The sequence below is a fragment of the Harpia harpyja genome, chromosome 14 (genome assembly GCF_026419915.1).
Source record: "Harpia harpyja isolate bHarHar1 chromosome 14, bHarHar1 primary haplotype, whole genome shotgun sequence".
NCBI lineage: Eukaryota > Metazoa > Chordata > Aves > Accipitriformes > Accipitridae > Harpia > Harpia harpyja.
The window spans coordinates 7,654,939-7,682,822 of NC_068953.1; the positions used below are offsets into that span (position 1 = coordinate 7,654,939).

General features: G+C 45.7%; 1 protein-coding gene across 4 annotated transcripts in view; it reads left to right on the forward strand.

Moving 5' to 3' along the window:
- TMEM104 (transmembrane protein 104) overlaps window positions 1-27,884 on the forward strand; it is a 42,867-nt gene that overhangs the window by 7,670 nt on the left and 7,313 nt on the right. For 2 of the 4 annotated variants that reach the window (XM_052807594.1, XM_052807593.1), the window contains exons 7-9: window positions 3,732-3,831; window positions 4,623-4,731; window positions 21,056-21,149. In XM_052807594.1, the coding sequence (XP_052663554.1) occupies window positions 3,732-3,831; window positions 4,623-4,731; window positions 21,056-21,149 (303 nt within the window). Of the gene's footprint in view, window positions 1-3,336; window positions 3,488-3,731; window positions 3,832-4,622; window positions 4,732-21,055; window positions 21,150-27,884 lie in introns of all 4 variants that reach the window. The other 2 variants (XM_052807596.1, XM_052807595.1) reach the window with 2 other exon arrangements.

Sequence of the window (27,884 nt, forward strand, 5' to 3'; positions counted from 1 at the left end):
AGCCAGAAAATCATCAGACACCATGGTTGTGCAGTTTTGAGCCTGTCAGGCCCCATTTCTTGAGGAAAGTGACATTTTCTCTTGTTCACTGGCCACCTTAGAAAGACACAATGGGCTGTTTTTTTCCACTCCATTACATCAGCTTTATGCCATTGTAAGACTGTTGCCTCTGAAGGACAGCTGGGTTTAAGCAGTGAAGATTCTTTGAACTATATTATTTCTGATTTTAAAGTCCAATTGAAAAAGCTTGCCTCTGCTGGGCCTTTGTAGATTTACATCACTTACGACTATCAAAATAGTCCACCTTGGATCAGGCTGCCACTTTCCTGGTCAGAGGAGAGGTGACTTGAGTGTGGGTTGGAGACTCAGAAATGCCTTGTTCCTAGTCTTGCCTGTAGCACTGGGTTGCTCTAACATTAGGCAAGTTTTCTTGCTTGTATGATTTGCCATCTGTAAAACACCGTGAACACTTCCCTGTCTCTCGGTCATCCTCTGGGGAGTAATGTTTGGAAATTGCTTTGAGAGCAAGCACCTTATAACAGGGCTTAGCGGTATTGCTGCGGACTCAGCTGTAGAGGCCTGTTCAGCTGCAGGAGGGCTGGGGGATCACAGGAGGCGGAGTCCTCCCGTAAGGAAGCTCCAGAAGGCCCCTGCTTTGCATGTGCCTTCACCGGGGGAGATGGTAATGACGGCCCAAAGCCAGCCAGGCGTTGGAAAGTTGCCTTCTAAGACCTCTCTGCCTTGATGCTGGCTGCTGCTCAGCCAGTAGAGGGTGCTGGAAATACACGTCCTCTCTCCCCTCAGACACTGAGGTAGGCTTCTAGCAAAGTGATATAAACTGCTTAGTACTCTAAATCTTAATCCCTCTTCTTAATGTTGCTTTAGCCAGAGATATCTGATTTCTGTGTTAGGAATCCTCCCCAGGACCTGCTCAGCCCAATGCAAAGGGATGAATCCCTTTGCACGAAGGCAGCTGGAATAGCTCGACCATAGCTTGAAAGAGTTTGTGCCTTCCACATGAGATGAGGTATACCCAGCAAAGGGTCTAGGGCAGCTGTAACTCATTTGCTGCTTTCCGTTCCTCTGTGCTCAGCAATGAGGCTCCATCCCTATACTGTTCCTGAGTCCTAGTTCAGAGACACCCTCCAGTCCACTGAGCAGTTGCAGAGAGGAGACAAGTTAAGTATCTCCCTCTGTAGATAGTTGCTGAAGTGCTTCCTTCTGATGGTTGCACAGAAAGGCCTTCAATAAGGGCAGTTGCTCAGTGACCAGTTGCTACTGCCTAGTGCTGAGAAACTGGGCCATGCTTGGGAAGTCCCAGCTCCAAGCACCAACCTCTGCAGTTTCACAGCTAGCAAATGTCTGGGTGGGTTTTTGCTCATGGTATACAAAGCATGGATCCAAATGCAAGGTGTCTGAGGGCTTTACAGCCTTCAGAGGGAAGGCTGGTGAAAGCTTTGCAATAGACCTCAAAGCCTCTGATTTCTAGCGAGTTCTCTGCTCCTTTCTCTTGACTGATTTTTATTTTCAACAATCTGACAGGAGTTGAATCTGCAGTCCTGGGAGGTAAGCTGAGGATAAATCTCAATTTCAGACTGTCTGCTTTCTTAAAGGGAGCTGACTTAGGTTTAGGCTGTGAAGGGCCTGTGTGCTCTTTCAAAAGAGCTAGCTCTGAAGAACTTGGGGTTTTTTAATTTTTTTTTTTTTTTAATTTACAATGTTGGGTGCTTTCTTCTGGGACCAAGCAGTCATTTATTGCAATAATGGATTCTAGGCACATCTATCATGCTGTTTCCCCACAGGAAGTAATTGATTTTTTTTTTTCCCCTCGCTTTGTGTCCAGTAATGAGAGTATTGATCAGGGAGGGTCAGCAGCAGTTTATAAAAGAACTGATGCTAAAGTCTTCCTGCCTTCGAGAGGATGAGTTTGGGAGAGGAGTGTCACCTGGACTTCCCACAGACAGAGAAGTCAGCACTGGAACGGGGTTACAGTGTGTGCTGGTGGGTGGGTACTTGGTGCTGCTGCGGCTTAGCTGGTTGTGTTAGCCTTATTTTTTGGGGGGTGGGGGATCAGTAGCAAATCCCAAAACAGAATCTATATCTGAGTCTGTGTAGTCCTGTGCTTAGTGTGTCTTGCAGCTTCTGTCCTATGTTAGATATTTGTTACAACCTTCAACCCTTTTTAATGCGAAATTGGAGAAAACTGGTAGGTAGTTTTTTGCCATCTTCAGAACAATGCAGAGACTCCTCAACTGTGAAGCCATCTTAAATCTTTCACAGAGGAAGAAGTCAAGGGGAGAACTATATGAAGTGATCTGACAATTTCTGTAAGATCTCCATTTGTCTGTTTAGACAAACCAGGAACAGCTCTAGAGTACTGGCTTAGTGTGCCGCTTTACAGAAGCAGGGAAGTTTTCTTGCTGCTTTCTCAGTGCAGCTGTTTTTTTAGGAATGTTTTATGTTAAGGAGGCTCAGCGTATTGAATAATTTATTTAAACGAAGGAGGATGCTTGTTAATGTTTCCTGACATCCGGAGATCAAGGGGCAGTATGATGGCAAAACATGGTAAAACTTTGGGGCATGCAAGCACTGTAGAAATATTAGTCCACATTCCTGCAGTAATGCTGTCCTTGTTTGATAGTTGTCACATGCGAGGCTTGGAGAGGTGACTTGATTTGCCCAAGCTGTATTAGGATTAAGCATTAGGTGGCATCACAACTTGAAAGTATGGGCAGGTTCCTTGAGCTGTTTTCCTTCAGTGTCAGTTTCCTAAATGAAACAATTCTGAGGCTTTTTTTGTAGCTCACCGGTGTCTGAACTAAAATAAGTTCCAGTTTGTTTTTCCTTAGTAAGATTTATACTAACTTGCTTGGAGAAAAGAATCCTGGTGTCTTATCAAGCATTTCTTTATCCCTGCAGATTTTAGCCCTCCACAGCAGTGTCTTGTTGTGCCCCAGTAAGGCTGTTCTGTGCACCCAATTAACTTGTGTAAGACTTTTTTTAGTCTTGTAGGTGAAAGCAAGGCAAGCTTTAAAAATAAAAAAGAAAAAAAAAACTATCCAAGAAAACAGTATGGGGCAGGAACAGTGTACACTGTGGCAGTAGGGGTGTTAAGAGGGCTGCAGAAACAGACTTTTAAAGCTTTGCAGGTTTGAACCTTGGCTCAGGTTGCTGATGGTGAGGAATCTCCCAAAGCAGCTCCATTTCAGCCCTGTGGAACCTGAGCTCTGCAGCGCCAAATCCCTAACATGAAAGGCCTGCAGGTTTGCAAGCAAAGGGTTTGGAATTGGCAGAGGACTAAAAGCATCTTCTCTCTTCATTTCACTGTTTGTCAAGCTGTGCTCCCACCAAGTCTGTGAGCATCAGCTAGATGTTTGCCTGTGGCTGCTACAAGTTGACAGCTTCATCTGGCAGATGACTTATGTGAGACCTGTTGGTCTTGACCAGCAACTGGAGGATGGGCTTGAACTAGAGGGCCTTGTGTCAGGTATTGAAGGAGGCAGAGTTGAGCTCTGAGGCGTCCCCTGTCCTGTCAGTTGCTGTGCTGTGGCTAAGTTCCCTAAGCTGTTGATGTGACCCTTGGGTGGAGTTTGCTGCAGAAAGAATTAAACTATGGAGGCAAATGGTGATTTATTTCTAAGACCTTGAAAAAGCTTTCTGTATTTGAAGTGCATAGTTCAAAAGTCCCTGTGTACACTGCTGTCTCTGTACAATATTTTCTTTTCCTGCAGTGGGTGTCAACCTCTTCTATTTCTGCATAATTATCTACCTCTACGGAGACCTGGCAATCTATGCAGCAGCTGTACCGGTCTCTCTCATGCAAGTGACCTGGTAAGTGTCTTTACTGCTATGGGGTTGTGTGCTTGCAGAGAACAGAGCAGGCTTTTGGATTTGATGGGGTGATAAGTCTGGGATCAGCTCTACTTTCTGAAGAACGGAGTGGAGAAATGATTGAAGGACAGCTCATTGTTTGTGGGTGGGAAGGTGAAGTTGTTTTATATTCCCCATCTGAGTGCCTGCTGCCTGCCTGAAAAGTAGCTGACCTGATTTCAGATGACTCCTCAAGTGTGAAGTACTTCGAGCTTCAGCACCTTGCAGATGTGGGACTTGTTGCTCAGTAGTTTGATTGCCATGCCCTGTGCAATATTTTAGCTTCTCTGTCTCTGGTAAGAGCTGAGGTGTGTGATGCCTACCAAGTCTGTGACCAGTGAGTGGTGACATACACGGACTTAGCTCTGGACTGAAATCAGTTCCTTGCTCAAAGAAACAGATAACGAAAGAGATTTGTTTGATCAAAACTGTGCTGGGCTGGATTTGGACTCTTGACTTGGAAATGGAAAACCTCAGTGATCTATATATGACCCAAACTTGCTAGCTTGATGACCAAATTACCAACTTGTAAATAACTGCAGACAATTCAAGAATTTGCCTTTAAATATATGGTACTCAGTGACTTGCTGTGTTACACAGCCCAGAAAATATAAGGGGGGGGCAGTGTTCAGGGAGGAAGGGGAGGAATGAACACTTCAGGTCTCTGACCATTTCTCTTTCTTGAATGCAGGAGAGGGGATGACATCTGCTAGGAGTTAATTACTGTCTTTTGTTTCTCCCTCCTTTCCCAGCAGTGCCACTGGCAACCATTCTTGCAGTGTTGGAGATGGCACAAAGTATAATGATACAGACAAGTGCTGGGGGCCAATTCGACGAATTGATGCTTACAGACTGTATCTGGTGAGTTTCTGAAACTGGGATGACCATTATTTCCATTTAAACTTTATTTCTACTGGGTAGGGACTTTTTCCTGCAGAGATGATGTGGTTCAAGTGAACAACAGAGGTGTGAAGCTTTCGGTTCAGTCTGAACTTTTTGGCCAAATACCCCCTCTCTATTCTTGGTAACATGGCTGTATGTCGGTTTGGTGGCCATCAGAATAATCCTTATGATTCTGAGTTTAAGTAGAGTTCTGTTCTTCTTGTTGTGTAGTTATATATAGCTTAAGCAGGTGATATGTCCATGCCAAAGGGTGGAGGGGTTTTTTTAGTGGCTGGCTAAGTAGTTGTTGCTTTGAAGGTAATTGTTGTCAATATACTCGAGTATATTAAGCTCTCTTGAGTGCATTCTTTATGTGAATAACATTGTTTATGCTGCAGGAGAATCTGGTTTTTGAGAGATGATGGAAACGGCCCACTTAAACAACATCCAGTGCTATATGCTGCTTTAGTAATAGCTTTCTGTCTAGTTTAGGATTGTCTATTGCATCTATTACTGTGCTGTGGTTCTGCTGTGAAAGCAAGGTTTTTCCCAAAGGATGATAAACACTGCTTCTCTTGAGCTTGGGAGGAGTTGAGCACTCGTACCTGGAGACAGATGTCAGCAGGGCAAAATGTGAAGAGGGAGGTATGGAAGTGCTGCATAGCATGGCTTCTGTTAAGGGTTTCGGTGAGACTTTTAAGGAAAAAGAGTGAAGGTAGCCGTGTGTGTGCAGAGAAATCCAGGGGTAAAGGCTATTTGAAGCAATTTTGCAGTTTAGTACACTTGGGACCTGCAGTGGATCACATCCCTGAGTGCACTTGTTCCAGCGTTATAGCAAAAGTAAGAGCTGGGCCTCAGAAATATTGGTGAATGTCAAAACCTAGTTAATTATTTAAGAGAAATATTATTGCTTTATTAAATTGTGTCTTGGTCTGTTTCTTTAAAACTTCCAGAAGATTGAAGATTTCCTTCCTGAATTTCAGTAACTCTCCCTGACCCAGCAGAAGGAGCTAGTCAGAAAAGGCAGACATGCATTAATTACTGCCTGCATCTCTCAGATATTATGTCTATAATTCATGAAGATAATTGTTGTTAGGACTTGAAAAATTAAAAAATTAAGACTGTGTAAGCATTAAACTTGCCGTCTGTGTATATAACTCTCAGAGGAGCTTTTCCCTCTGCTTGTCTCCTCTTGTGGATTTGGAGAATAAATATCTGCAAAGTCTTTGGTAGTGGTTAATCCTTCCCTGCTCAGTAATTGAGATGAGAGTTTCAGTGCTTTTCACTGCTCCCCCTTAGAAGTAGGGAAGGATTGTTCTTTGTGGGAGAATGTACCAGTCTGTGGTGGGTTACTGGAAGGGGGTGTGTGTCCTACTATCACTGTGTTCAGGAGACTGCTGGGTGTCAGTGACCTCTGAGTTGCCGGTTTTTGTTAAGGTCTCTAATACTTCTTCCTGGATGAGTATGGGAGTAAACTGGGACTTGTTCTACCTCCAGCTCTCCTGGCCCCACTCTCTGCTTGACCTGTGTGTTTTTATTCTGCAGAAAACAAAAATGATGATGACTTCCCTAGAGAGCGATAAGAGATGTAATAATTTATAAAACATTCAGACCCACAGCACTGACACAGTCTTCAAGTTTGGGCTGCCTCTAAAGAGGCTCTGCTGGTTAATATTTTTCCCCTGCAGTCCTGTTTGCAATGTGGACGGCTAGCGACCAGTAGTTAAAGCTCTTAAATTTTCTGAGAGAAACCTGGGTGTGGGAGGGAAGGGATAGGAAGTTGCTTGACTTCAAGCAAAAAATTTAATAGCAAAACACTGTAACTATCTCTACAAATTTTGTCCAAGCTTCTTGTATATAGAAGTGGAGTCTTGAACATGCAAGAAAAGCTGAAACCTGCCTGTCTGAAGGGGAAAAGGCAACACAAAAGTGAGGAGGGGTGAGATGCATCAAGAGCATAGCTATTCTTTTGGTCCCAGGGGATCATACCCATAGAGAACTTGCTCTGTTTTCTTGACTTTTTTTCTTTTTTGAATTCTTGCTTGTTGGAATAATTCAGGTTCCACATTTCAGTGGACAAACAAGGTCTCTTTTTGCAGGCTAAGTTCCCCTGTGGCAAGGGGACAGATGGACACTGCGATCCCAAAAGAAAGCAGCTGAGTTTTTGGATCAGCCCTTTTGTCCTAGATGCCGGCCTCTAGTTTTCTCCTCTCATCCTAGTACTGTATTTAGGTTTAAGTGACTTTTAGGAACAAGATGGGTGGATGCAACTGGAACCTCTTCTTGCCTGCTCCAGTGAAGCAGGTCTCCGGACGTAGTCTTATATTTCTTACTGTGTGCATGACTCCACAGAAAGCCTTTTTTGGACTACCAGGAGAAATAATCTATTTGAGGTTTTCTGGGAAAATGGTGCCAATGGGAGCTGTCTTGTGCCAAGTACCACCAGTCTGCCAAAGATCTGTGCTGCCTTCCTCCTGTCGACTCTTTCTCTCCCAACACAATGTCTTCTTTTCAACAAAAACCATTTCAAACATTGACTCTTGGAGCTGGGGGTGGAGAAGGGAATGATGACTGATGTAAAAATCCTATTTCACGGTTTATTGTCCAAAAAAGGCCTCTGGAAGCTGTCTCTGCTCTGATCGCTGTGAATGGAAGCTGAAAACTATGTACATAATGAGAATATTTAGACAGATTAAATCCTTCTCTTGAGACTTGCTTGTCTGTGCAGCATCTTTATTGCTACTCCAAAATTTCACACCTAAGTGTGACTGCAGAGTCTTCAGAGACCACTAGGCCCCTATTAACCTTTGTCTGAACAAATGGTTATCTTGCTTCTTGTTTGTAAATTGCTTTGGAAAATAAAAGCTTGCAGAATAAATAAGTGAAGGCAAGTGCAGAAAATACTGAAATAGCTTTTGCTCCTGTCCCATCACTTGCTGCTAATATTTGCCTCCTTTTTGGGGCCGTAAGAGTCCTGGGAGGTTTAAAAGGCGAGCCTTGCTGTGCTGTTCCACGCCTGTGAGGGCAAGACCACGCAGGGCAAATCGGCTGGAAGAAAGGCATGTGTTAGATAGCCCAGCGACCTTGTTGAAGGCAAGCACTGATTACAGTTAAAGCAGATCGATGGCTTTCTATCTTTGCTTCAGATCTGTCACAATGCTGTCATGTTCTCGACAGCTGAAGTGACTCCTGAGTCCCTTGGCTGTCTCGGTGGCAATGCTAAGGACAGGGTCAGTTCTGTCCGCACTGAATTCACACTCCAATGCAGTCGCTTTATCATGCTTTCTGTAAGGTCAGCTGGGCATCTTCTGTGTAGGCTGTGGGGAAGGAGCAGTGGATTTAAGTTTCAGATCTCTCATCATAACACTTTCTTGTCTTTATGTTCCAGTGACGTAGGAATGTGACATAATAGTCCCTGTTTCTAGAAAGCAGATACTGAGATAAATAAGAGATTAAATCCTGGGGATCAGCAGCAATTCAGAGTGTCTGATCCAAAATGCATTCATGACCTGGCAAACGGCACTTCTCTTCTGCACCAGGGCAGCCGTTGTAACTAAAACCTCTACTCCCTTCTCAGCCCTCCTCTTCTGGCAATTTGGGGTATGGTGTCTTCCCGTGATGGAAAGGAAATGGCTTAAGTTCTCAGGGGGAGCCGTATGCCTTTCAGAAGAGGCACTGGCACAGGTACTCCTGGTAGCCTGGCTCAGTAGCGTGTCAAAGCTACCAGGTGCATCTGTTCTGTCTGAGTCTCTGTTGGTTTTTTAGGTGATTGGGAAAGGGACGCGGCATCCGCTTTTGCCGGTTCACAGATGCTGCAGTATCGCAGGCAGCCCAGCAGGTGCAGGCCGAGCGAAGATGGGAGCGCAGATGGTTTAATGGAGATTATCCCAGTTGGAAACGTGCTTGTGCAGTGAATAAAATGAGCGGGCTTGCAGGCGCTTACCGTCCCTCTTCAGGAGGGGACAATGTCACCCCAGCCTGACGCTCTGATCAGAAAACCCAGTGACCAGAGCGGGGCTGGGCTGCAGCTGCGGGAGTCTGTGCAGGGGGGTGAGGAGGTAGTCTGAGGACATGTACAATTGCTCAGTGCTAGCAGAACTTAATCGGCAAATGCAAAGGCTGAACTGATAAGTGTTGATGTAGATCCTGTCTGCCTCGGTGCACTGCTGCCTTCCTGGCCCTCTTCAGCTGTAGGCTGGAGTGCCATGCTTTGTGCTGCTAGTGTACGTGCTCTGCTTCCCTCCTCAGCATTTCTCCTTCTGGACTGTGCCGCATGTGTGTGCGCACCCCCTGCCCTGGGTGAAGGTATCTGTGATTTTTATTGTCAAAACAGATCTTTCCAGATATATTTGCCTGCACTACTTCAGTTTTATTGACTTGTTCAGTGCATGAGGCTCTTGTGGCCTCTCTGTCCATGGTTGCCTTCTGGCCTCTGTGGGCCGCCTTTGTGGGTTTTTTGTTTTTTGCCTCCCAGCAGTGATATGAGGGGAGCCCTCATGGCGGTACTTGAATATCCATGCTTGATCTAAACTGTCTCTTGCCAACTGGGAGCTGGAGAAACAAAGCTGGAGCAGTGCTGCAAGCAGAGTGCTTCTTCCAAGGACACCTGGATTTGCTCTGCTTGTTCCCTCTGCAGCAAGTGCTTTTCCTCTGCCCTGCCTTCCTCAGCTGTGCCCTGCAGCAGCATCCGGTAATAAATGGGTCACAGCTGCTGTCTCCTGGATATTTATTCTTACAGGTCTCAGTGTCTAGAGACCTTGAGAACCAGCAGTGGGGAAGGTAGCTGCTTCAGTGGCAGGTGTCTGGAGCAGGGAGGGCTGATTTCACAACACATCAATCAAAACAGTTTGGGGTGCTTGCCCTGGGGTCCCAGGGTGAGCTGGGGGAAAGGCAGGAAAACTGATGGAAGTTTACCCTGCTGGTGTGAAGCCATCATCTTGTTTAAATAAATTGCTTAAACTGTAGCGTTGTTATGTTCCAGGTTACCCCAGCTTACAGTAAGGATGCAGCAGGACTGGGGCACTATTAGCATGTCACCCTGAATATCCTGTAAGAAGTTATTCATGGTAAGACCTTCTTGCCAAAGACTTTGCATTATGTTCCTTACCACAAATGGTCTGATGTGCTTTATTATGATACTGATACAGAAATAGAAACAAACGTACAAAAAAGGTGGCTGCTACTTCTGTGCATAGATGCAGTTATGAAAACCTTCAAAATGGGAAAAGCCTCTCAAGGGTTCAGAATATTACGCCATTTCTGTATGTACAGGCACCTGAGATTTGAGCCATTGCTGTGGCAGGAGAGGAATTAGTACTGCATTAAGCATAAATATCAGTAGCCCTAACTGTTTGTTACAGGTGCCTCTGAAATACAGCTTTGCTTGGCAAAAAGCCCAGTCTTGGGCTGATTTGAGTCTTCTCATGCCTCTCATCTAGTCAGCTTCCAAAAAGTAAGGTCAGTTAAGTTGCTGCTTTACTCTGAAGTGGTTGAAGGAGGACAGGAGCCAAGTTCGTTTAAAATAAATGGTGTTTGGATGTGGGACGGGAAGGCAATTCTCAGCTTTTTTTTATTGTGAAACTAATAAGGTTGAAATTGGCACACAGCCTTGTTAATATGGCATAAATCCTACCTTCTTCATCCTGGTCCATTCTTCTTCTTTGGGCTTGTCAATAAATTCTTTTGATTGCTCACTTGTCATATGCCTGTGACAGATAAACCAGCTCTTTCGGAGTTTCCCCACAGCCCTTGTGTTTCCTAATGCAAAGGGGACTTCAGATAATAACTGGCCTTGTGAATAAGAGGTTTTTCCTGACCTGGCAGAAGGAGAAGCAGACGAGTGCAGTGTTGTGAAAGTGGAATATAAACTTGTTGTACTAGTAACCTAAGAGCTGGAGTTCAGCTTCTGGTGTGTGATTTTTTTCTTGCTTTCCTTTGTAACTGATTGCATTTTGAGTAAAAGAAACATCAGCCAGAAGGCAAGCCTCCCTGCTGCTAGGGCTGGGTAGGAGAGTCAGCCTTTGGTACAATAGTGAAGCAACTGCAAGACCACAGACTGAAGCAACTAACTTTAAAGGATTAGCCTGTCTCTTTTCACTGGAAAATCAATAGTGCAGGGGACTGCAATGTGTTTTCTGGACAGAGCTGTCTGTTCACAATGAGAAGTGTTTTTTTCCTTAAGTGGAGCTTGGGTTACACTGTCACTTGGATGCTGAGCTTTTCCAAAGGGCCAATCATTCCCCTCGGCCACCTCTAGCTGGCAAGGGCTGTTTCAAAGGGAAGGGTGCTGTGCTGCTGGTTGTATGCCTGGCCAGATGTACTGCAGGTGCTACCAGCCCTTAAGAGAAGCAAGGTGGCTGATCTGATGGGCAGAGGCCACTGGTGAGCTCAGATGCACTTGGCTTCCCCATAGAAGAATGTCCTGCACACTTTAGTGCTTGGTTTGGCTTATGTGATGATGGATAGTGGGCACAAACCTTGGAAGCAAGCCAGCTAAACAAATTGGGCATAGAGGCTCTAGATATATCTCTGTTTGCTTTCATGCACTTCCTGCAGTTATGAACTCACCATGGTGTTTATTGGGCTCAAACTACAGCCCCTGCCGCCCAACAGAGCCACCCTGGCAAGGCTGAGAGGCCACGCTGCTGCCTTTCCTAAATAAAGCTGTCCTTTGGAGTAAGCTCATTTGGGCAGCAAGGCACCAAAGCTGGCACTATTCTCTCTTGATATTGGAGACCAATCTCTCCCAAACAGGGCAGGCGTCAGAACCAGTATCTGTGATCACTCGCCCACTACACTAAGTTGTAAGGGTTTAAAAAGGGCCTTTTAAAATTCCTTTCTTGGACTAGACTGTTCCAGCAGACTCACAGATCTTTCATTTTTGGAACACTTGTAGAAAATAAGTAGTAAATGCATTTCCCCTGAGCAGTGTTACTTTGTGCAGTGGTAGTAACAGCATCATAGAAACAGAATTGGAGAAGACCTGTTAAGTCAGCTAAGCACATCCCTGGGAGATGCAGTACAAGCCTTTTTTTCAACAGCATATTTTCCAGTATTTTGTTCAGTGTTTTAACACCAGTTTTGTTTTTAAACAGAGGTCTGACCTTGCTGCCTGCCTGATTCGCATCAGTGTTCTCATTGAGTAAGACAGCAGTCTTGATCTCTTCTCCCCTGAAATTATCATTAATTCCATAATATACAGGTAGAAAGCACCAGGGCTGCAGAACTGTGCAGTTATGCCACTCTGAACATTACCAGAGGCTGTGGAGGGAAAGAGCTCTGGACAGACTGGTATCTCTTTATACTTCTAAATAAGTCTGCAACTCCTTAACATCCTCCTAAATTGCGCTTTATGTCTGGGTGAGATCACTGATGCTCTTGTCCAAAAATGTAGATTTTTGGACTACATCAGCAAATCCCACACGTGGCTCATGCTTCTGTAAGCAGGACTATAAATACAAATAATGCAGCTGGGATTTATCTTGTAAGTTGAAGTCGGTATAATGCTCTCAGGCAGAGCTGATCTCTGAAGCCTGTTGCACCAGTTTGGTGTGCACTGTACAGGGAAGGCAAAGGAGGAGGCTGGGACCAAGCAGACTCCCCACTAGCCCCAGGCAACAAGGCTTTATCTCTTGCTTTTGTGCTGCTGCAAAGTAGTTACAAAATGTGGGACATTTCCTTTCCTTTCAGGCAACTCCTGCCTGACACAGTGAAGGGGGGGATAATGGTGTCCGTGAAACTACATCCTCAAGGCAGCTGAAGAGTCGTGTGAAACTCAGCTGAGAAGTTTGTAGGGCAAAAAGTAATGAGGAAAAACAATGGCTTAGTGGTGGAAGCACTGTTTGTGTTGTGGCAGACAAGAGGTTAGTGGCCTTCAGGAACAGTCATCCTTGCTGAACCCGAGTACCTCCTAACCCTGGCAGTTTGTAGCTTGATATGTTTGCAGGGCCCTCTGTGCATGCATGTCACGCTGGTCCATGTCTACCTCACTTTATGCTGTCTAACCCAGGGGCTTTTGTAGTCAATATAAATACTGCTGTAGTTGCCAATACCCTGCCAGGAGAGGCTATGAATATGCAGGAATTTTGGGCAGTGTCTGTGTATAATGATTATGCCTTCACACTTTGTTGGAGGGAACTCATTAATCTCTCATACCGTACTAATAAACTGGGGAGGCGGGGGATGACTCCTCAAGGTTACGCGGTGTCAGGAAGGAGGAAGACTCCTGTTTCTTAGCTTGTGGGAGGTCAAAGCAAGCTGGTGGTAGGGGGTACAGCCAGACCTGACTCTGCAACTTCTCTGCTGTCCTTCCAAGTATCACAAACCAACCATTCAGCTCTCCTGCATCTATCCACTTTGCTGCTTTCCTCCTGCTTGTTCAGATGCAATTAGGAGATGCAGAATAAGGGGGAGACAGGGGTCAAGGAGGCGGTAAAGTGATTACAAGATGCTGCAAACGGCTGTGCCATAAATACTCCAATGATGAAAAATTAGATGCCCGTCACCTCGGGGTTATTGCTAGCCTCCATCGTTTTCTTGTGAAAAATGATAATGGAAGTGTATTTACCCTGGAGAGTGCAAGCTTGCCACTGGCTGTGATCCTGCACACCCCAGGTGTGCCAGGGACTGCAATCCTTGCACCAAATGACTTTCTGAAAACACTTTGTGCCTGGATTTCTTCACTTTAAGAGGAGGAAGAACTGGTTTTCCAGGGTGTTCTTTCCAAAGTGGAAAGTTCCTGGTGCTCAGAGATGGGCCAGCTCCAGAAACGGACTGCAGCCCTGAGTCAGGATGGGGAGAGGAGGGCAGCACCCTCTGGTACTGCCTTGCTGTCCATGTGCTGCTTCTGCCTTGACCTCCCAGAGCTGCATGTAAAGGCTGCTCAGTTGCCGGTTGGTCCTTGGTGTGTTGGATGCTCAGCAAGATCATAGCTTGCAAGGACATCTGCTGGGATGTAAGTACACTTGTTTGCTGGATGGGCAGTTAAAATCAAAAGCTGATGCTGGACTAGAGCCTTTGAAAATCTCTTGATCATATTCAGATCCACTAAAGTCAGTAGCTTTTGGGATACAGGCACTTCTTTTCATCTCTTGCAGAAGGTCTTCCATTTTGGAGGAAGTGCTGGGAGTACTGTTACATAGGAACCATGAGAGGCAGCATCCAGCTTAAAGGGTACCATGGGTGCAAGTGGGTGAAATGCCACTTGCTTTGCTGGCAAAAACTGGCCTAGCAGCAGCTGAAGTCTTAGTTCTTGGAGGATACCTCCTCCCTGCCTTAAGGTACTGGGGAGAAAGGTGGGTGAGGGCTCCTTGGTGCCAGCAATACGCTTCATGTGAGTTATGACTATAAACCTCTGCCAGGTGTCCAGAGAGCAGCACGTTAATTACCGGAGCTGCTGTGGCAGCAGATGCCTGCGGTACTCAAAGCGTAACTGCCCTTGTTTCTTTATCTATAAATATTCCTTGTGGGATGTCTGGCAGTTGCATCCTCCCTCCGTTGTGACTTCCTGACTCTACAGGGGATCTGGAGGTTAAAATCCCTCTTGCTTCTCAACTTCTTTAAGCAATGCTTGTTCTGTGGCTGGTTTATCTCTTTTCAACTAACTTTAAGAGCTTTATAATCACTTGTTGGCTGATAACTTGCTGCCTATCAGCATAGCCCCTGCTGCAGCCCTGCCTCCAACCTTGAGAGGCTGTGGATCTTCAGCTTTATTTTTTTTTTTCCAGCTCTCTAAAAAGCTCCTTCCTGAACAATCAGACTCCTTTCATGTATTTATATTTGTACTGTCCACTGCAAGGGGTAAAGCTTTACCAACGAAAGCTTGGATCACCGCCCTCACTGATGTGCCATCTGGCTCTCTAGCTTGAGATATGAGCTCATGCAGGAGAGAAACATGGCCTTGTCACCCTAGCGAAGGGGAGGAGAGATATAGCAGAGGGGGCACCGCGTTGCACTTGAGACCCTTTTCCCTTGATGTGTTTTAGCTGAAAAGCACTGAAGCCCTGGTGTGAGTGACTGGAGCCTGCCGCTGGGTAGCATAGCAGTTGCCACAAGTTGAAGTGGGTGCAGAGGGGCTGCGGGTAGGTGTTGGTGGAGCTGCAAGTAGCTCTGAAATGTTATAAAGCTCGCTCTTTATTTAGGAGCCCCAAACGGGACTGCGGAAAGCACCTTGCCTTTAATATTTCTCTCTAAAGTCAGCCCTAAAAATTCCCAGAGGATGTGAATAGGAACACCAGTTCATAAGAAACTACTCTGCTGAAGACAATAGGTCTGGTTCAAGCTTCCAACCAGGGATAAAACCTCTGACCTGTGTCAATGCCTGTAAATCAAGTTTTGCTTTTTCTTTTGGTTTGTTTTGGGTTTTTTCCCCTAGATGTCTCTTTAGACACACTCTAGAGGAGACTACCTGAGATGGGAACAGAGCAGCCAGTCCTTGGTTCTCCTAACATCTTGTTTGATCTCTGTACTTGCACAGTCCGGTTTTGTTGGATTGTTTTGTCTGTCCCTTCTAGTGCTCCTCTGGGTTGTGAAATAGCTCTGAGCTCAGGGACATCTTGCAGAAGCAGAATGGGTGTCAGAATTGCCACTCCTGACAGCGTGTATGAAATGTCTGCTTTTTCCTACCGTGCTCAAGGAGACTTTCCTTGTGTCTGAGCACTGAATCAAAGCATCCTCTGGGAGGTGCTCATTCAGTAGAGCTTGCATCTTCCTGTCAGTATCTTGCTTTGCTGTGGGAATGCTGCGTGCCCATAGTCCTGTATAAAGCACTTAACTCTCAGCTTTCCAGCCAAGGTGTCAAAGTCTACGAAGGAGAGTGATCCATTTTGTTAAACCAGTAACTTTCTTTTTAAATGTCAGCTTGCTCCCCATTAGAGTAGGGTTATTTGCTGTACTCTGTCTTGTGGGAGAGAGGTACTACTGCTCAACAGTTGTGAAATCTAAACATCAATATCTGCAGAGGTGGAGTTGATACTATCCTAAAATGAAGTTTGTCTGAGATGTTGGCACTTCTGTCAAGAGGAAGCAAGAGCCTCCAAGAAAGGATTTGATTTGGGGTAAGTTCTGGTTTTGAATGAGGGTGAGGGAGGCTGGGAGGAGGAGGAAAGGAAAAGGAAGGGTGGCTGGGGCCTCAGCCCAAAGGGAGATATTTAAGGAGAGAACACTACAACACCTCTTTACCATCTTCATATTAAAACTGAGGGATCCTCGCCCTGATATCTGAGACTTGTTAACTTCACATAGGTATGATAGCCATGTGCCACACAAATGCATTTATTCAAAAATTCTCAAACTCTTTTTGCTCTGCTCCTGGTATATTTGCTGCATTTAACAAGGTTAGTCTTCCTGGTCTCACTTTGCTCAGGTAAATACCCTGCTTCTATTCAACCTGTCTGAAAGTTTCCAGGCTCTGAATCAACAAGAAGCAGTAGCTATTGCTTTTAATTCACTACTCGGCAAGCACCAAAGACAGGTGCAATTCTTACAGATGAGTTTGTAGAGCATGAAAACAAGCAAGTTCTGATGACAGTTATGAATGAAGCTGGTTTTCAGATGGTCCTCTTGCAAATGTATGCAGGCAGTAGCCATAATGCTGTAACTACTGCATCTGATACATGAATCAGCTATGTTTGGGATGCTAATTGTGCTTCCTGAGCTGTATTGGCTTTTTCTGTAAAAGCTGCATGCTGGGAAGCAGATGAAAGCTATTGAACTGTACTGGTTCAGAGTGATAGATGGACCCTTCAGGTCAATAAAGAACCTGTTTGGTTAATACAGCCCTCTGACTGGCTTGAAGCATGTTTGTATGGTCTGAAAGACTCTTGGCATTAGCTGGCCATCACTTAGTGGTTGAGAGCTCTCTTGGTGGTCCTCTTGGCTGAAACTAAGCTGATAAAACCAGCCAGATGTCCTATTAATGCTTGATCTTACTTTTGCTTTTTTAAGATAACCCAATAAACAAGGTTATGTAACCTAGTTCTAACATAAGAGCTTTAATAAAATATACTTTTAGAAATATATAAATATATATGAAAATGTATTCCAGGCAATGGTAAGCCCTAGTTATTTTCCCCTGTGGCAAGAAGACTAGAGTTGATCAGCCTGTTTTTCACTTTGAAATACTAAGAGCTGACAGGTGCAGAGGCTGGGAAAGTGGTATCAGCTCAGTTGCCGGCTCAGAGAAGCTCCCAAACCTTGGTGCCTGTACTGTTGTGGCTTGGCTTGGTGGGAAGAATGGATTTGAAGACCCTCCCAGGGATTGAGCAACCTGGTGTGCTGCTTGTGGCTCCTACTAGCCTGCAGGGAAGAGTGTGATTTAGGGTGACAGGTTGCTGTTCTTTCCTCTACAGTAGCTGGCTTCTAATTTTCTGACTGGAAATGTCAGTAAAAGCAAGAAAAACACTGGTTTTTTGGTCACTAATGTGCTGGATCTTCATGCTGTTTTTCAGCAAGAGAAGGAAAGGAAAAATAAAGAATTTTGCATCTGTTGCATTTATTTGCTGTGTGTGGGTTTCATGTACCCTCTGCAGCAAGCCTAGTGACTTGTCTGGCCTTTTCCATTTAATGGAGGAGCTTGGAGAGAAATTAGGGAACCACTCTTAATAGCCAGTCCTGTGCAAAAACACAGTAAAGGTTTCTCTCTGCCATCCTGTGAATATAAACAGCATTTAATAGATCTGATCCTCCTTTTTAGCCGAAGGGAGGATTCCCTTACCTTGTTTAAGTTTAGCAATGAATCAGCCACATACACCTGCTTGTTTCTAGTAGGAAACCACTTCACTAGTAGAAAAATCCTTAATCAAAGTAGACTAGGCTCATTCTGCCTTGGGTTAATTTGCTGAGGCTTAGGAAGAGAGTGATAAACTCCCGGAAAACATCTCGGCTAGCTCAAGAGGTGAACTGGAAAACTTGGGAGAGCTTTTTGATGTGCTGGAGCTCTGCATATTTGAATTCTGGCAGAGCTGACTGGTGCAGTTTCCTATGTAGGTTTTAGATTGTTTGAATTACATGTGTAATGAAGCACTTTGTAAATTATATCCCTCTGGGGGAGACTTGAGCTTGGAAAATATCAGGTGGAAAGTCTGGGTGTATGTCTGAGGTGCTTATTTGGGCTTACTTTCTCCTTAGGGAGAAGTTATGAAGCTAATTAACTTAATGGGTCAGAAGAGCATTTAGGTGTCTGGCACAGCGAGGTAGAGAAAGTAGACATACTCCTTCTAAGCATTGTGGTCTCTTCTCATCCTTTTGGGGATGTGTTTTTAAATAGAATTCCTGGCCTTGGGACTCTTTGGAGGGTTGATGATGAGATTAGCTGTAATCCAGGGACTGAGTCCTTGCCCCTCATGTCCTGGCTATTGGTGAGGAGCTGGCCCCTCTTTCCTGACCTCTGCTCAATCTTGTAGAGCTGTACACAATTTCACTTGAAAGTGATGTTAATCTGGCTGTTTAATGTCCTCTTCTGCCCTGCCTTTATCCTTTCAAGCAGTCCCGTGTGTGCTGTGGCTTCCCTTCCTAAAAGTGATTGGCACAAACCCTTGCAAAGCAGGGCAACCTCATCTCATTGCAGGCCTTAGCATTGTTTGTATTGATCCATGGATATCTATCTTGGATCACTAATGGGCATCAAGTGGAAAAGGTAATACATTTCTATTGCATTTGAATTCATCTCTCACTTGGTTCCTTTGGACCAGCTCCAGGATCTTGTTAAGAACAGAAAACACTGATCATCTTAAAGGATGGGAGGGTAATCTGACCGTTCAGGCACAATGACTTGTATCTCTTACCCATGAGTTGAGCAGTAAAGCCCACAGAGGAGGAGGAGAGTTGAAAGAGTCACCCAATGGATTTAGTTGTTTAAGATGCCATGAGCACTGGAGAATAACTGCAGAAAATGGAGTGTAACATCCAGAAGACTTCTTTCTGCTTCATTAGCAGATGTTGGGGAGCACGTAGGAGACCCAGGTTCTTCCAGCACCTAATGATGCTTTGATGCTTTTCAGCAACTGAGTCTCAAATCCATCTTAACACAGCTCTTTCCTCGGTGCTTAAGACAAATCTAGGTTTCGGACCCAGCTGCTTCGGTACTCGGTGATCTTGTGTCAATCCTTGCCATGGTTTGAGGTCCTGTTTTGCCAATTGGTTCTGGTACGTTCTAATTTGCAGGAGACACCTGTTCCTTAATTATCACCATCCTTCGTCTGTCTCTTTTTGTTTCAGCTCTTTCTGACGCATGAGCTATTAACATGATTTGAAGGGAGGCTATGTTGAGCAGTGTGTGTGTTGGGAGAGGAGGTTGAAAGAGATTAGTCACAAACTTGAGAATAATTTCCAGTAAGAGAGTTGGTGTCTACTTTGGTTTGATCTGGGTCCTTGACCTACATCACTCTTTAGTCTAAAGTTTATTTAGTCCTTTGGGGCTTGTGCACTATCCTAGGACAGAATGGCAGTCTGCAGAGGGCAGGAGAGGGTGACAGGAGAGTGGAGTTAAGCTTCTGACTAGAAGAAAGGAGCAAGAGGGAGAAGAGTAAAAAGAGACTTCTAACTGGCTGGTTTGCTTCTGTGTTAAAACTGGAAGTGTCTTAACCGTTAAGGCTGTTTTAGCTCTTGGTCTTGCCAGTTACGCCTGTGTTGTAGTATTCTGTGTGATTTCAGCGTTTCCTCCAAGGATCCTCAATTGCTTCACAAATCTGAACTCTGTGCATGCTTTCTGTCCCCCCCTTTTTTTTTTTTAAAGCAGAAAAAATGAGATGGTGTAAATGATGGCCTTGGATCAGAATATGTCTTCACCAAGCGATGTGTGAAACCAAGGCTTCTCTCCTTTGGTCCCCTTCTGGGTTTACTTTGGTTGTGTGAGAATAATTGTGATGCAAGGCATTTCCAATTTGCCTTGCAGATATTCAGAAAGTGTCTCACAAAAGGTTTCTTGGGGTTGTACTAGTCTTAAAATAGCTTGGATTCTGTTCTGTCACTGACTCTGTTGGGGTCGACAGAGACCCTGAGGCTCCACAGCCTGCCCCTTTGAGTCCCAGTTCTTTCCTTCTGGTGACACCTTTTTTCAAACTGCTTTAAGAAGTCATGGAGAAGAGCAATGTGTAAATATTAATGTTGAATATTAGTCTTTAAAAATCCCAAAGGGATGCTCAACAAATCTGTACCGAGTGTGCTGTGGCTTTCTAGATACTGCATGCTTACAGCTTTTGGACCTGTTTAGTATATCACTAGCCTGTGCCATCCCATGGCAGGGCTCTCTTCTCTAACACCTGTTTTGTCTCCCTGTCACAAGTAGCTTCTCTCAGTTCATGTTCAGACCTCAGTCAAGGTGTGTTGTCTTCCTGCAGTAAAGTCTTTTCTCTTCTGTCTGGAGTAGGTAGGGCTCAAGTGCCACTTGGCGCCTGGGCAGAGGTGATGGGTGCTGCACAGGACACCGCTCCTCTGGACGTGGGCTGACAGCATGGTTGCCTTGTGTGCCCTAGGAGAGTGCTAGAAGAAACTCGCATGGGAAGCTGTGTAGTCCTAATTTCCAGCTTTGTTGGATATATTTTGCAACCCAGCTGAAAGAGATGCCCCAGACTGGTACTGCAGCATACCCCAGTTTAATTTGCTAAGAAACACTGGTCTCTTACTATACATCTAAGAGGCCAGTGAAGAAAGATCTGTCTTCATTGACAGTACCTTTAATTTCCACACTGACTGAAGTTCTTTCTTCTGAGTATCTCTTTGATTATTTTTCTTCCTCACTTTGCACAGGTTTTCAGCTTCCAAGTCAACAGCTTAACTGTTATCCTCTAGCTTCCCGCTGTAAAACAAGCAACTTAAAGCTTGGGGAAAAAACATTCCAGGCAGGCCTGGCTCCATTGCTGTTGAGCCTGGGACACCCCGAAGCTACCCCATCAATGTTAATGTGAGCAGACGGGTCACGGCTATTGCTATTCAGACCTAAACTGAGCATGTATGCGGACAAAGAGGCCACGGTTTAATATTTAATATTCCAAAAGGCTGCACTGAGAGCTTTTACTGAAATGTGTCAGTAAAGGAGTGCTGTAGCAATGATAGCAAGCGGCTGAGAGCCAAGAGGATCCTGTGGTCTACTTCTGCCCGAGGCATGTTCTCTGATACCAAGCAGCTTGCTTGACCCCCTGTGTCTCAGCCAACTTAGCTGTAAAATTAAGCAACAAAGAAAGCTCCATGACAAACAGACATGTCTGGAGGTAAACTTTCAAGGCGAGCTTTGCTTTACTGATAAATTCATCTTACTAGCAGAATTTCTGGTTTTTTAACCTAATGTGTGGTTTTGTTGTCCTTCCAGGCAGCATTCACTCTCCTCCTGGGTCCTTTCACCTTCTTCAATGTGCAGAAGACCAAGTATCTTCAAATCATGACGTCCCTCATGAGATGGATAGGTGAGTCTTGGAAGAGTCTTGGCCATCTCTTTACCGTAGATGGAACCTGAGTCACGCTACTGATACATCTCTTTGGCAAGATATTCTTGTTCAGAAGCAAATGCTTGTCAAAACAACCTCTTTGAGGAGGATTGTCCAGGCCTGATAAATCTTTGAGGAAAAGGATTTTTGTTCTAGGATGGAGTTTCTGATTAAAACAAAACAAATTGTTCTCAATCAGACGTGAGCTGGTAGATGAAGTTTTAATCTGGTTTGCGTGAGAGGCAGAAGGGATTTGGAAGAGTCTCCTGTGTGGGGGCTAATTGTGATACCCACCAGTTGCTGTTCAGCAGGAAGTTTCTCATTCTCCCAGCATGTGTACAACAGACTTTGAAGAATCTTTTGTTTTGATCTGAGAACAAAAGGCAATTCTGACAGACTTTCTGCCCTTAGTTTTAGTTTTATCATCTGTTTGCATTTTCTTTTTCCTGGGCCTTGCTTTAGTGTAGGATGTGCTGCATTGGAAACCCCCAAACCAATGTGTGTTGTCCTTGGGAAGCTCCGCTCTTATGAGTTCTCTCCAAAATCTTATTGCCAAGAACTTCTGGGAAGACAGATAATTCCCTTAAGGGAAATAAGACATCACTACTTCCCCCCACCACCCCCCAGTGCTTTTGTCATCCAAAGATGCAGTTGCCTCACATCTGACTTGTATGTGTACATGCCCTTAAAGGCTGAGAGAGGTGTGTGTGTGTTATGGAGGCTTATGTTGAGGTTTGTCTTGTGTTGTGTAACCTGGACAGAGTAACTGATATTCAGGGCTAACAGAGAAGGTGTAACAGCACCAGCAGCTTTTCTGCAGGTTAACATCCTCCTGGTACATGCGTCCAGACCATTCAAGCACAGAATTAGTTCTGTTTATACCTATCACTGACCTGGAATAGGAAGAAAAGCTGCTTCTCGGACTATTTCCCACCGCACACATATGCTTGACCTGACTTCAGTTGGGTATCATCCCTTTTCTGTGAGTTCAAAGGCCTGTGATCCTGTTTGGAAGTGGCTGGCAGTCACTGCAGAGGAATAAAGATTCTGTGTTCTAGGGAATACCTGAGATGGGGTTAAGCAGTTGTCACCCAGGAAAATGAGGTTGGATTTTAAGCCCTCAAGTCTCAGATGCTGAACAGCTTGAGTTAACAAATCCTGACCTTGGATGGTGTGAAAATCCTGAATGTCTGTTTTTCCCTTTTGTTGTCTGAGCACATGAAAGGTTTGAAAGCTCCCATGTTCTTCAGAGAAAGAGGTTATCTCATTAAGGGGTATTAAAGGAAGTTGTGGGGTTTTTATGAGAAAAAAAAAAAAAAGTAATCTCTGCTCAGCTCACTGGCCTGTTTCCAATCACCCTGCCTCCTCTTTCCTGATAAAGACATCAGTCAGAGCTCATCCTGTCCCTGTGACAACCTGACGCCTGCCTGATCTGCCACTGGTTTCCCTTTAGCCGGCTCCTTCCAGTATGAGGATTGGCGTAAAGGCAGAACTGTTTCTCTTTTTCATCGCTTGATGGAGAGGGACAAAGGCAGTGTTTGCAGAAGTGTAGGGGAAATTCATGCTTTAGCCTGATTGATTCCTGCGTCAGCACGCTGGGGAACAGCTGCCCCAGATAATGATATTTAATGACCCTGACAGCACCTCAGTGGCTACTTAGAGCAACAGATTCGTATGTGTACAATGAGTGATAGATTTATTAGGAAAGACGATTTATCAAACAGCCATGTGATGCAGGGAACAGAGGAAAGCTCTTGCTGCAGATTCCGGGATAAGGATAGATCATGTACTGCCACGATTTATCAAGCTGGCTTCTCCCATGTCCTCACATCACTGCTGTCCCCTCCTCCAAAAGCAGGGCTGTGAGTTAAACACGGGTTGGTCTTTTGTTGGTACTTGGAGAGCCTAGATCCTAAAGACTGGTCTTGGCTGGTGTTTTGTGGTCTCCTGAACTTTTCCTGCCTGAATGCCAACAGACGGATGTGGACTCTCTGTCCTGCTATAATCTGGGCCTTTTCTTCATCTTTCTTTAGTTGGTTTTAGCCATGTGGTGCTGAAGGTGGTTCTCCTTCTGCAAAGCACTCTGAGCAGCAGAGCTGAACACTGGAGCTGCCAGCCTGTTTGTTTTGCTGGGTAAAAACCTCCCACACAGATAGTGGCTTATTCAGCTTACCTCTGTCCTCTGGCCTGGTGCAGATGGGAAGCTGACCCATGCTTTGCATCATGATATAAAAAATCAAGCCTACTTGAGCTGGGAGGTCAGTACAGGCTTTGCAACACACCTACTGCAGGACCCACTGCAGACCCTTTTCCCCAGCCTGGTGAAAAGCCCCTGTGTTTTTGGAGCAGCAGTGGCTGATGTAAAGCTGCACTGCCCCAGGTGTACTGGTGATTCAGATGACAGTGGCTGAGAGGATGGCTCTTGGCAGCAGGGAGAGCTAGCTGTGTGTGAAGGTCATTTCTGATGGTGTTTGTAACAGTGTCAGCCTTGCCTTTGAAAGTTGCTTTCCCTCTTTCTCCTGATCTAAGTGATAATCAAATGTCACTAGCCTCTTTCCAGAGCCTTGTGCTCATTGCAAGCAGCACATCAGCTAACAAAGCCTACAGCAGTCTCTTTCCACGCCTCATGGACAAGAAAAAATTCATTCTGTCTCTGAAAAACACAGTCTTAAACACTGGGACCTGAACTAGAAATTAAAAGTGGGCCGGTTCAAAGAGTATGGAGATGTGGCAGGGATCAGCCCTTCATCTGGCTGTGTTTTTTCTCCCAGGGTAAGGGACTAGCCAGGACAGGCACCTCTGAAGTCTCTAAAAGGAGAAAGTTGAAGGAGGAGCTTGCAAGCCTAAATGCCATACTGCTAGGGCTCCCAGACAGATGGGTTCTTGTTGTCTGGGCCTACTGAACACCGAGAGCTCATCTGGAAACAAGGCTGGCATGGCGAGGCGTTTCCCTGTCAGGACCGATAGGAGCACAGAGGGTGGATCTGCGTCTCCAGGTGGAGTGGGGCTGATGGCAGAGAGAGGGCTTCCAGAGGCATCGAGCTGTTGGCAGTCTTCTGAAGAAGAGCAGCTTATACACTTGGCTGCAAAACTGATTGCCACCTCCTGTGGGTGAGTGCCAGTGGTTAAATTCAGTGCAGCAGTCGGTGCTTGAACTGCTGGCCTTATCTGTGCTTAGAGATCTCTGTTCTCTCAGAGGTGGTTGGTGTGTAAGGGTTTGCCTACACAAGCTCTCATCCCTTTCCCAACTGTAAAAGCTCCTCAGGCTGCTGTGTCAGCCCTTTCCTGCTCATGCCTGACCTAAGGGGTGTGACAGGGAGCCTGTCTGCTGTGCTTCCCTGGAGAAAGGGCTAGTCTAGAAAAATCACTTGTTTAAATCCTGGTAATGGTGCTTACAGTGAAGCCTTGATTTGAGTTAGGGATAAAACCTTGTTGGCTCAGCCAGCTCTTGAGCAATGCTATTAAGAGCAGAGACAGGGCCCAGACTGGTTGACCAGGTAAGTATGAATCGTCCTCTTGGGGTGAGGAGGATTCCTTCCCCAAACTGTAATTCCTTCCTTCCTTTCAGCTCCCTTCCACCTCAGTCTTACGGAAGTGTAGAGCTGCTCTTAGCCCAAGTCCTTTACCAGTTTTGGAGCCTGTCTCCAAGTCTCTTACAAGGTTCTTGGAACAGGGTGTCTCCTGCAGAAGGCTAAACCAACTAAGCCTTCAATTCTGCTTTTGGACTTCAGGCTCTTTTTTCCTGGAGGGTTTAAATCTGTGGTGGCGATGGATTGCTCCCTAAAGAGACTTGAATATCTAGCTGGTTTTTTTCCCTCCTTTCTCCAATCCTGATCAGGTGGGTGGTGTTAGGGTGAGCTGCTGGAAGGCATGGCACAGCAAAAGGGACTGAGCCAGGTAAGTCTGATGCACTTCTCAAAGCAGAGGGGACATAGCTTGCTGGGGCACAGCCCTACCTCTTTATTATTGGATAATATTGGATAATAACTGTCTAGCAGAGTCATGGGAAAGGATATGGATTAGGAAAGATAACAAAAGGACAGGGCTTGGTGGAGCTCAGCAGCAAACATTGGGCTATTGTGTATTAAGCAGCTAACCCGATTAATTGCAGCCTGTTACAGCCTGAGATGCCCAGCTCTATAGGTGAGGACTGTTGGCTTTAAAGACATTGGTAGCATGATTATTGCTGCTGTTATTGAAGAGTCACTGGCAAGTGTTCCCAGACAGCTCCCACGTGGGACATTTGCTCTATGTGCTGCTCTTGATGCTGTATTGTAGTTATTAGAAAGTATTGTATTTTAATAAAGAGACATTTTGTAGAGGAATAAACTTCTGGGTTTGGTTGCTGCAGGCTCAGTTCTCTCTCCCTGTAGCACAGTTGGATCATACCACATCTATTCAAGTAACTGCAGCCCTCAAGACAGAGCATTCCCAACCCTGTCCGAACTATGATCTCACAATTATATGACCAGAAATAAAATCTCCCCCCTAGCTCTTTCCCCTGGCCAGTAAATGGAGGGAAAAAGGACAAGAATAGCTAGGAAGTCTGCGTTAAGCTCTTTTCTCTGTCCCGTCCCCTTGCAGGATACTGGGTAGAAGGCTTCTAGGGAAGAAACTAGGAAAGGGCTCTCCAGCGCATGCTGGTGAGGCTGACTTTCCATATCTACTAATTTGTCTGATAGTTCTGCTCTCTCCACGAGAATCCTGCTCTTTACAGGACTCTCCAGCACTTCTCTGCAGAGAACTGGTCTCAGACCATCTCACTTTGTGAGCAGGTTTCAGCTGCTGTAGTAACTGTTGCTGCCATCCTTAGCAAGCTTAACCAGCCAGGCTGGAGTTGATTCAGTGCAGAAACCTGGCATTGCTTTACTACGTCCTTTCACCTGCAGAGACTGAGAATTGTAGAGGAGGCTGATATAGGAGGGGGCGACAATTATCTGAAGTCCTGTGTTTCCAGTCTCCTGCAGAGAGATTAGTCCACCAGTGTCCATGGTCCTCAAGGTGGCCTCTCTTCCACATTAGAAATGGAGCTTTCTGCAAACAGCATAAGGAGGGACCAGTTTGATCTCTGCCCCTTTCCTTTCACAGAGCAGGGCATACTGGAGTGGCAAGGAAGAGGGAATTGGACTGTAAATCAGGACACTGTTGCATGTTCATTCTGACAAGCTTCTTCAACAAAGTTAATTCGTGTTCTTGCTTCCCTTTCGGAGCAGAAAAGGCTGCTGCCAGAGCCTGGGGTAAATAATTCACCAAGAGAAGTGAATATATTTATGAAGAGTTAGTTAAAAAGCTGTGCTTCTGTCATGCCTGCTTTCAGAGTTGTTGGCTGAGGAGCTCATTTCAGTGCTGTTTGTGGGGGCCAGTGGGGTGAAGCAGTGCCTGTGTGAGTGAAAGAGCCTTGTTAGCTTCAGATGCAGATGGAGAGTGACGTGTGGTGCCAGACAAGACCACTGAAATACTGCCTGAGGAGTTGATGTTCCTGAAAAGAGCACTTTATCCAGGCAGCAGGAGATGAACTGATGGGTCTGGGAGCTGGAGAAGGGGAGCTGAAAACGTAAGGACACATTCAGCCCTGCAAAAGGGTCCGGATGATGGTGCCCACACAGATTTTCAGAGTGGGTGTGTGGAACGCAAAGGTGCTCTCTGTTCAGAGTGTGTTGTTGGAACAACATGATAAAAACTTTTCTGGGTAGGGCCCAAAGCAGGATGGGGAAGGTGTGGCTAAGGCTGCAGAGCACCTGGATTTCATGGGACATGGGTGCTCTGCGCTCAGTGCTTTCCAAAGCATGCACAGCCCTAGCTCAGGCTCATGGTGACACCAAAGTGCGTGTTACTGCCTTCTCACAGAAGAATAAATTTTCACATGGAGAGAGAAGTGACTGTCAAAGCTAACAGACCAAATCAACAGCAGAGCTCAGAGCTGAGTCCTGGCTGCAGAGGCTTTATGGTGCTTCTGCCAAAGGTGACCGGAGGAGAGAGGACAATAAAATACACAGGTAATTTTCCACCAGAAGCAAACAAGCCTTGCTGGCTGCTCTTTCCTTCCCATATGTTGAGATAAAGCATCCATGATAAACACCAGAGTGCAGAGCTGTTTTTCTCTCTGTGAACTGTTGCTGGTGTGCAGATGTCTGTGGAGACCAGCTGATGCGGGCTGAGAGGGGCCAGCTTCACCGGTTTCACAGCCAGAGTTGTTACCACGGTAGGGGAGGCTACTTATAAATCTTGGTTATTGCATAGCAAACCCTGCCCCAGACGATTAAGAAAAGCATGGAAATGATGCCTTTACAGCAGAGAAGCCCTGCTGAACTGCTTTTTGACAGCCAAAAAGTCCTCATGGTACTTTTTAATAAATTTTCCCTTTGTGAACGAAACAGGCTCTGCCTGGCCCGAGGCCAGGGTAGCGTCTGAGACGGTTGCAGCAGGAGCTAGCCAAACCTGGCAGAGTGGATGAGATGGCGGGGGGGAGGTTGGGGGGGGGGTGGAGGTGCCCTAGAGGCTTTTTCTTGCCTTCCTGGTAAGCTGCATCACACTTCTGTGATCTTAGCGTGCCCAACATGTGGCTGTGCTTGCCCTGCTGTATGAGCAACAGTCCCCTGCCATGTAGACCCTGCCTTAGGCTTTGGGGCAGGGAGGCTAACGCTGACCCTGCAAGTCCCTGCTCTGCGTTAGAGGAAGGAGCCACACTGATATCCCACAACTTTTGCTCATATC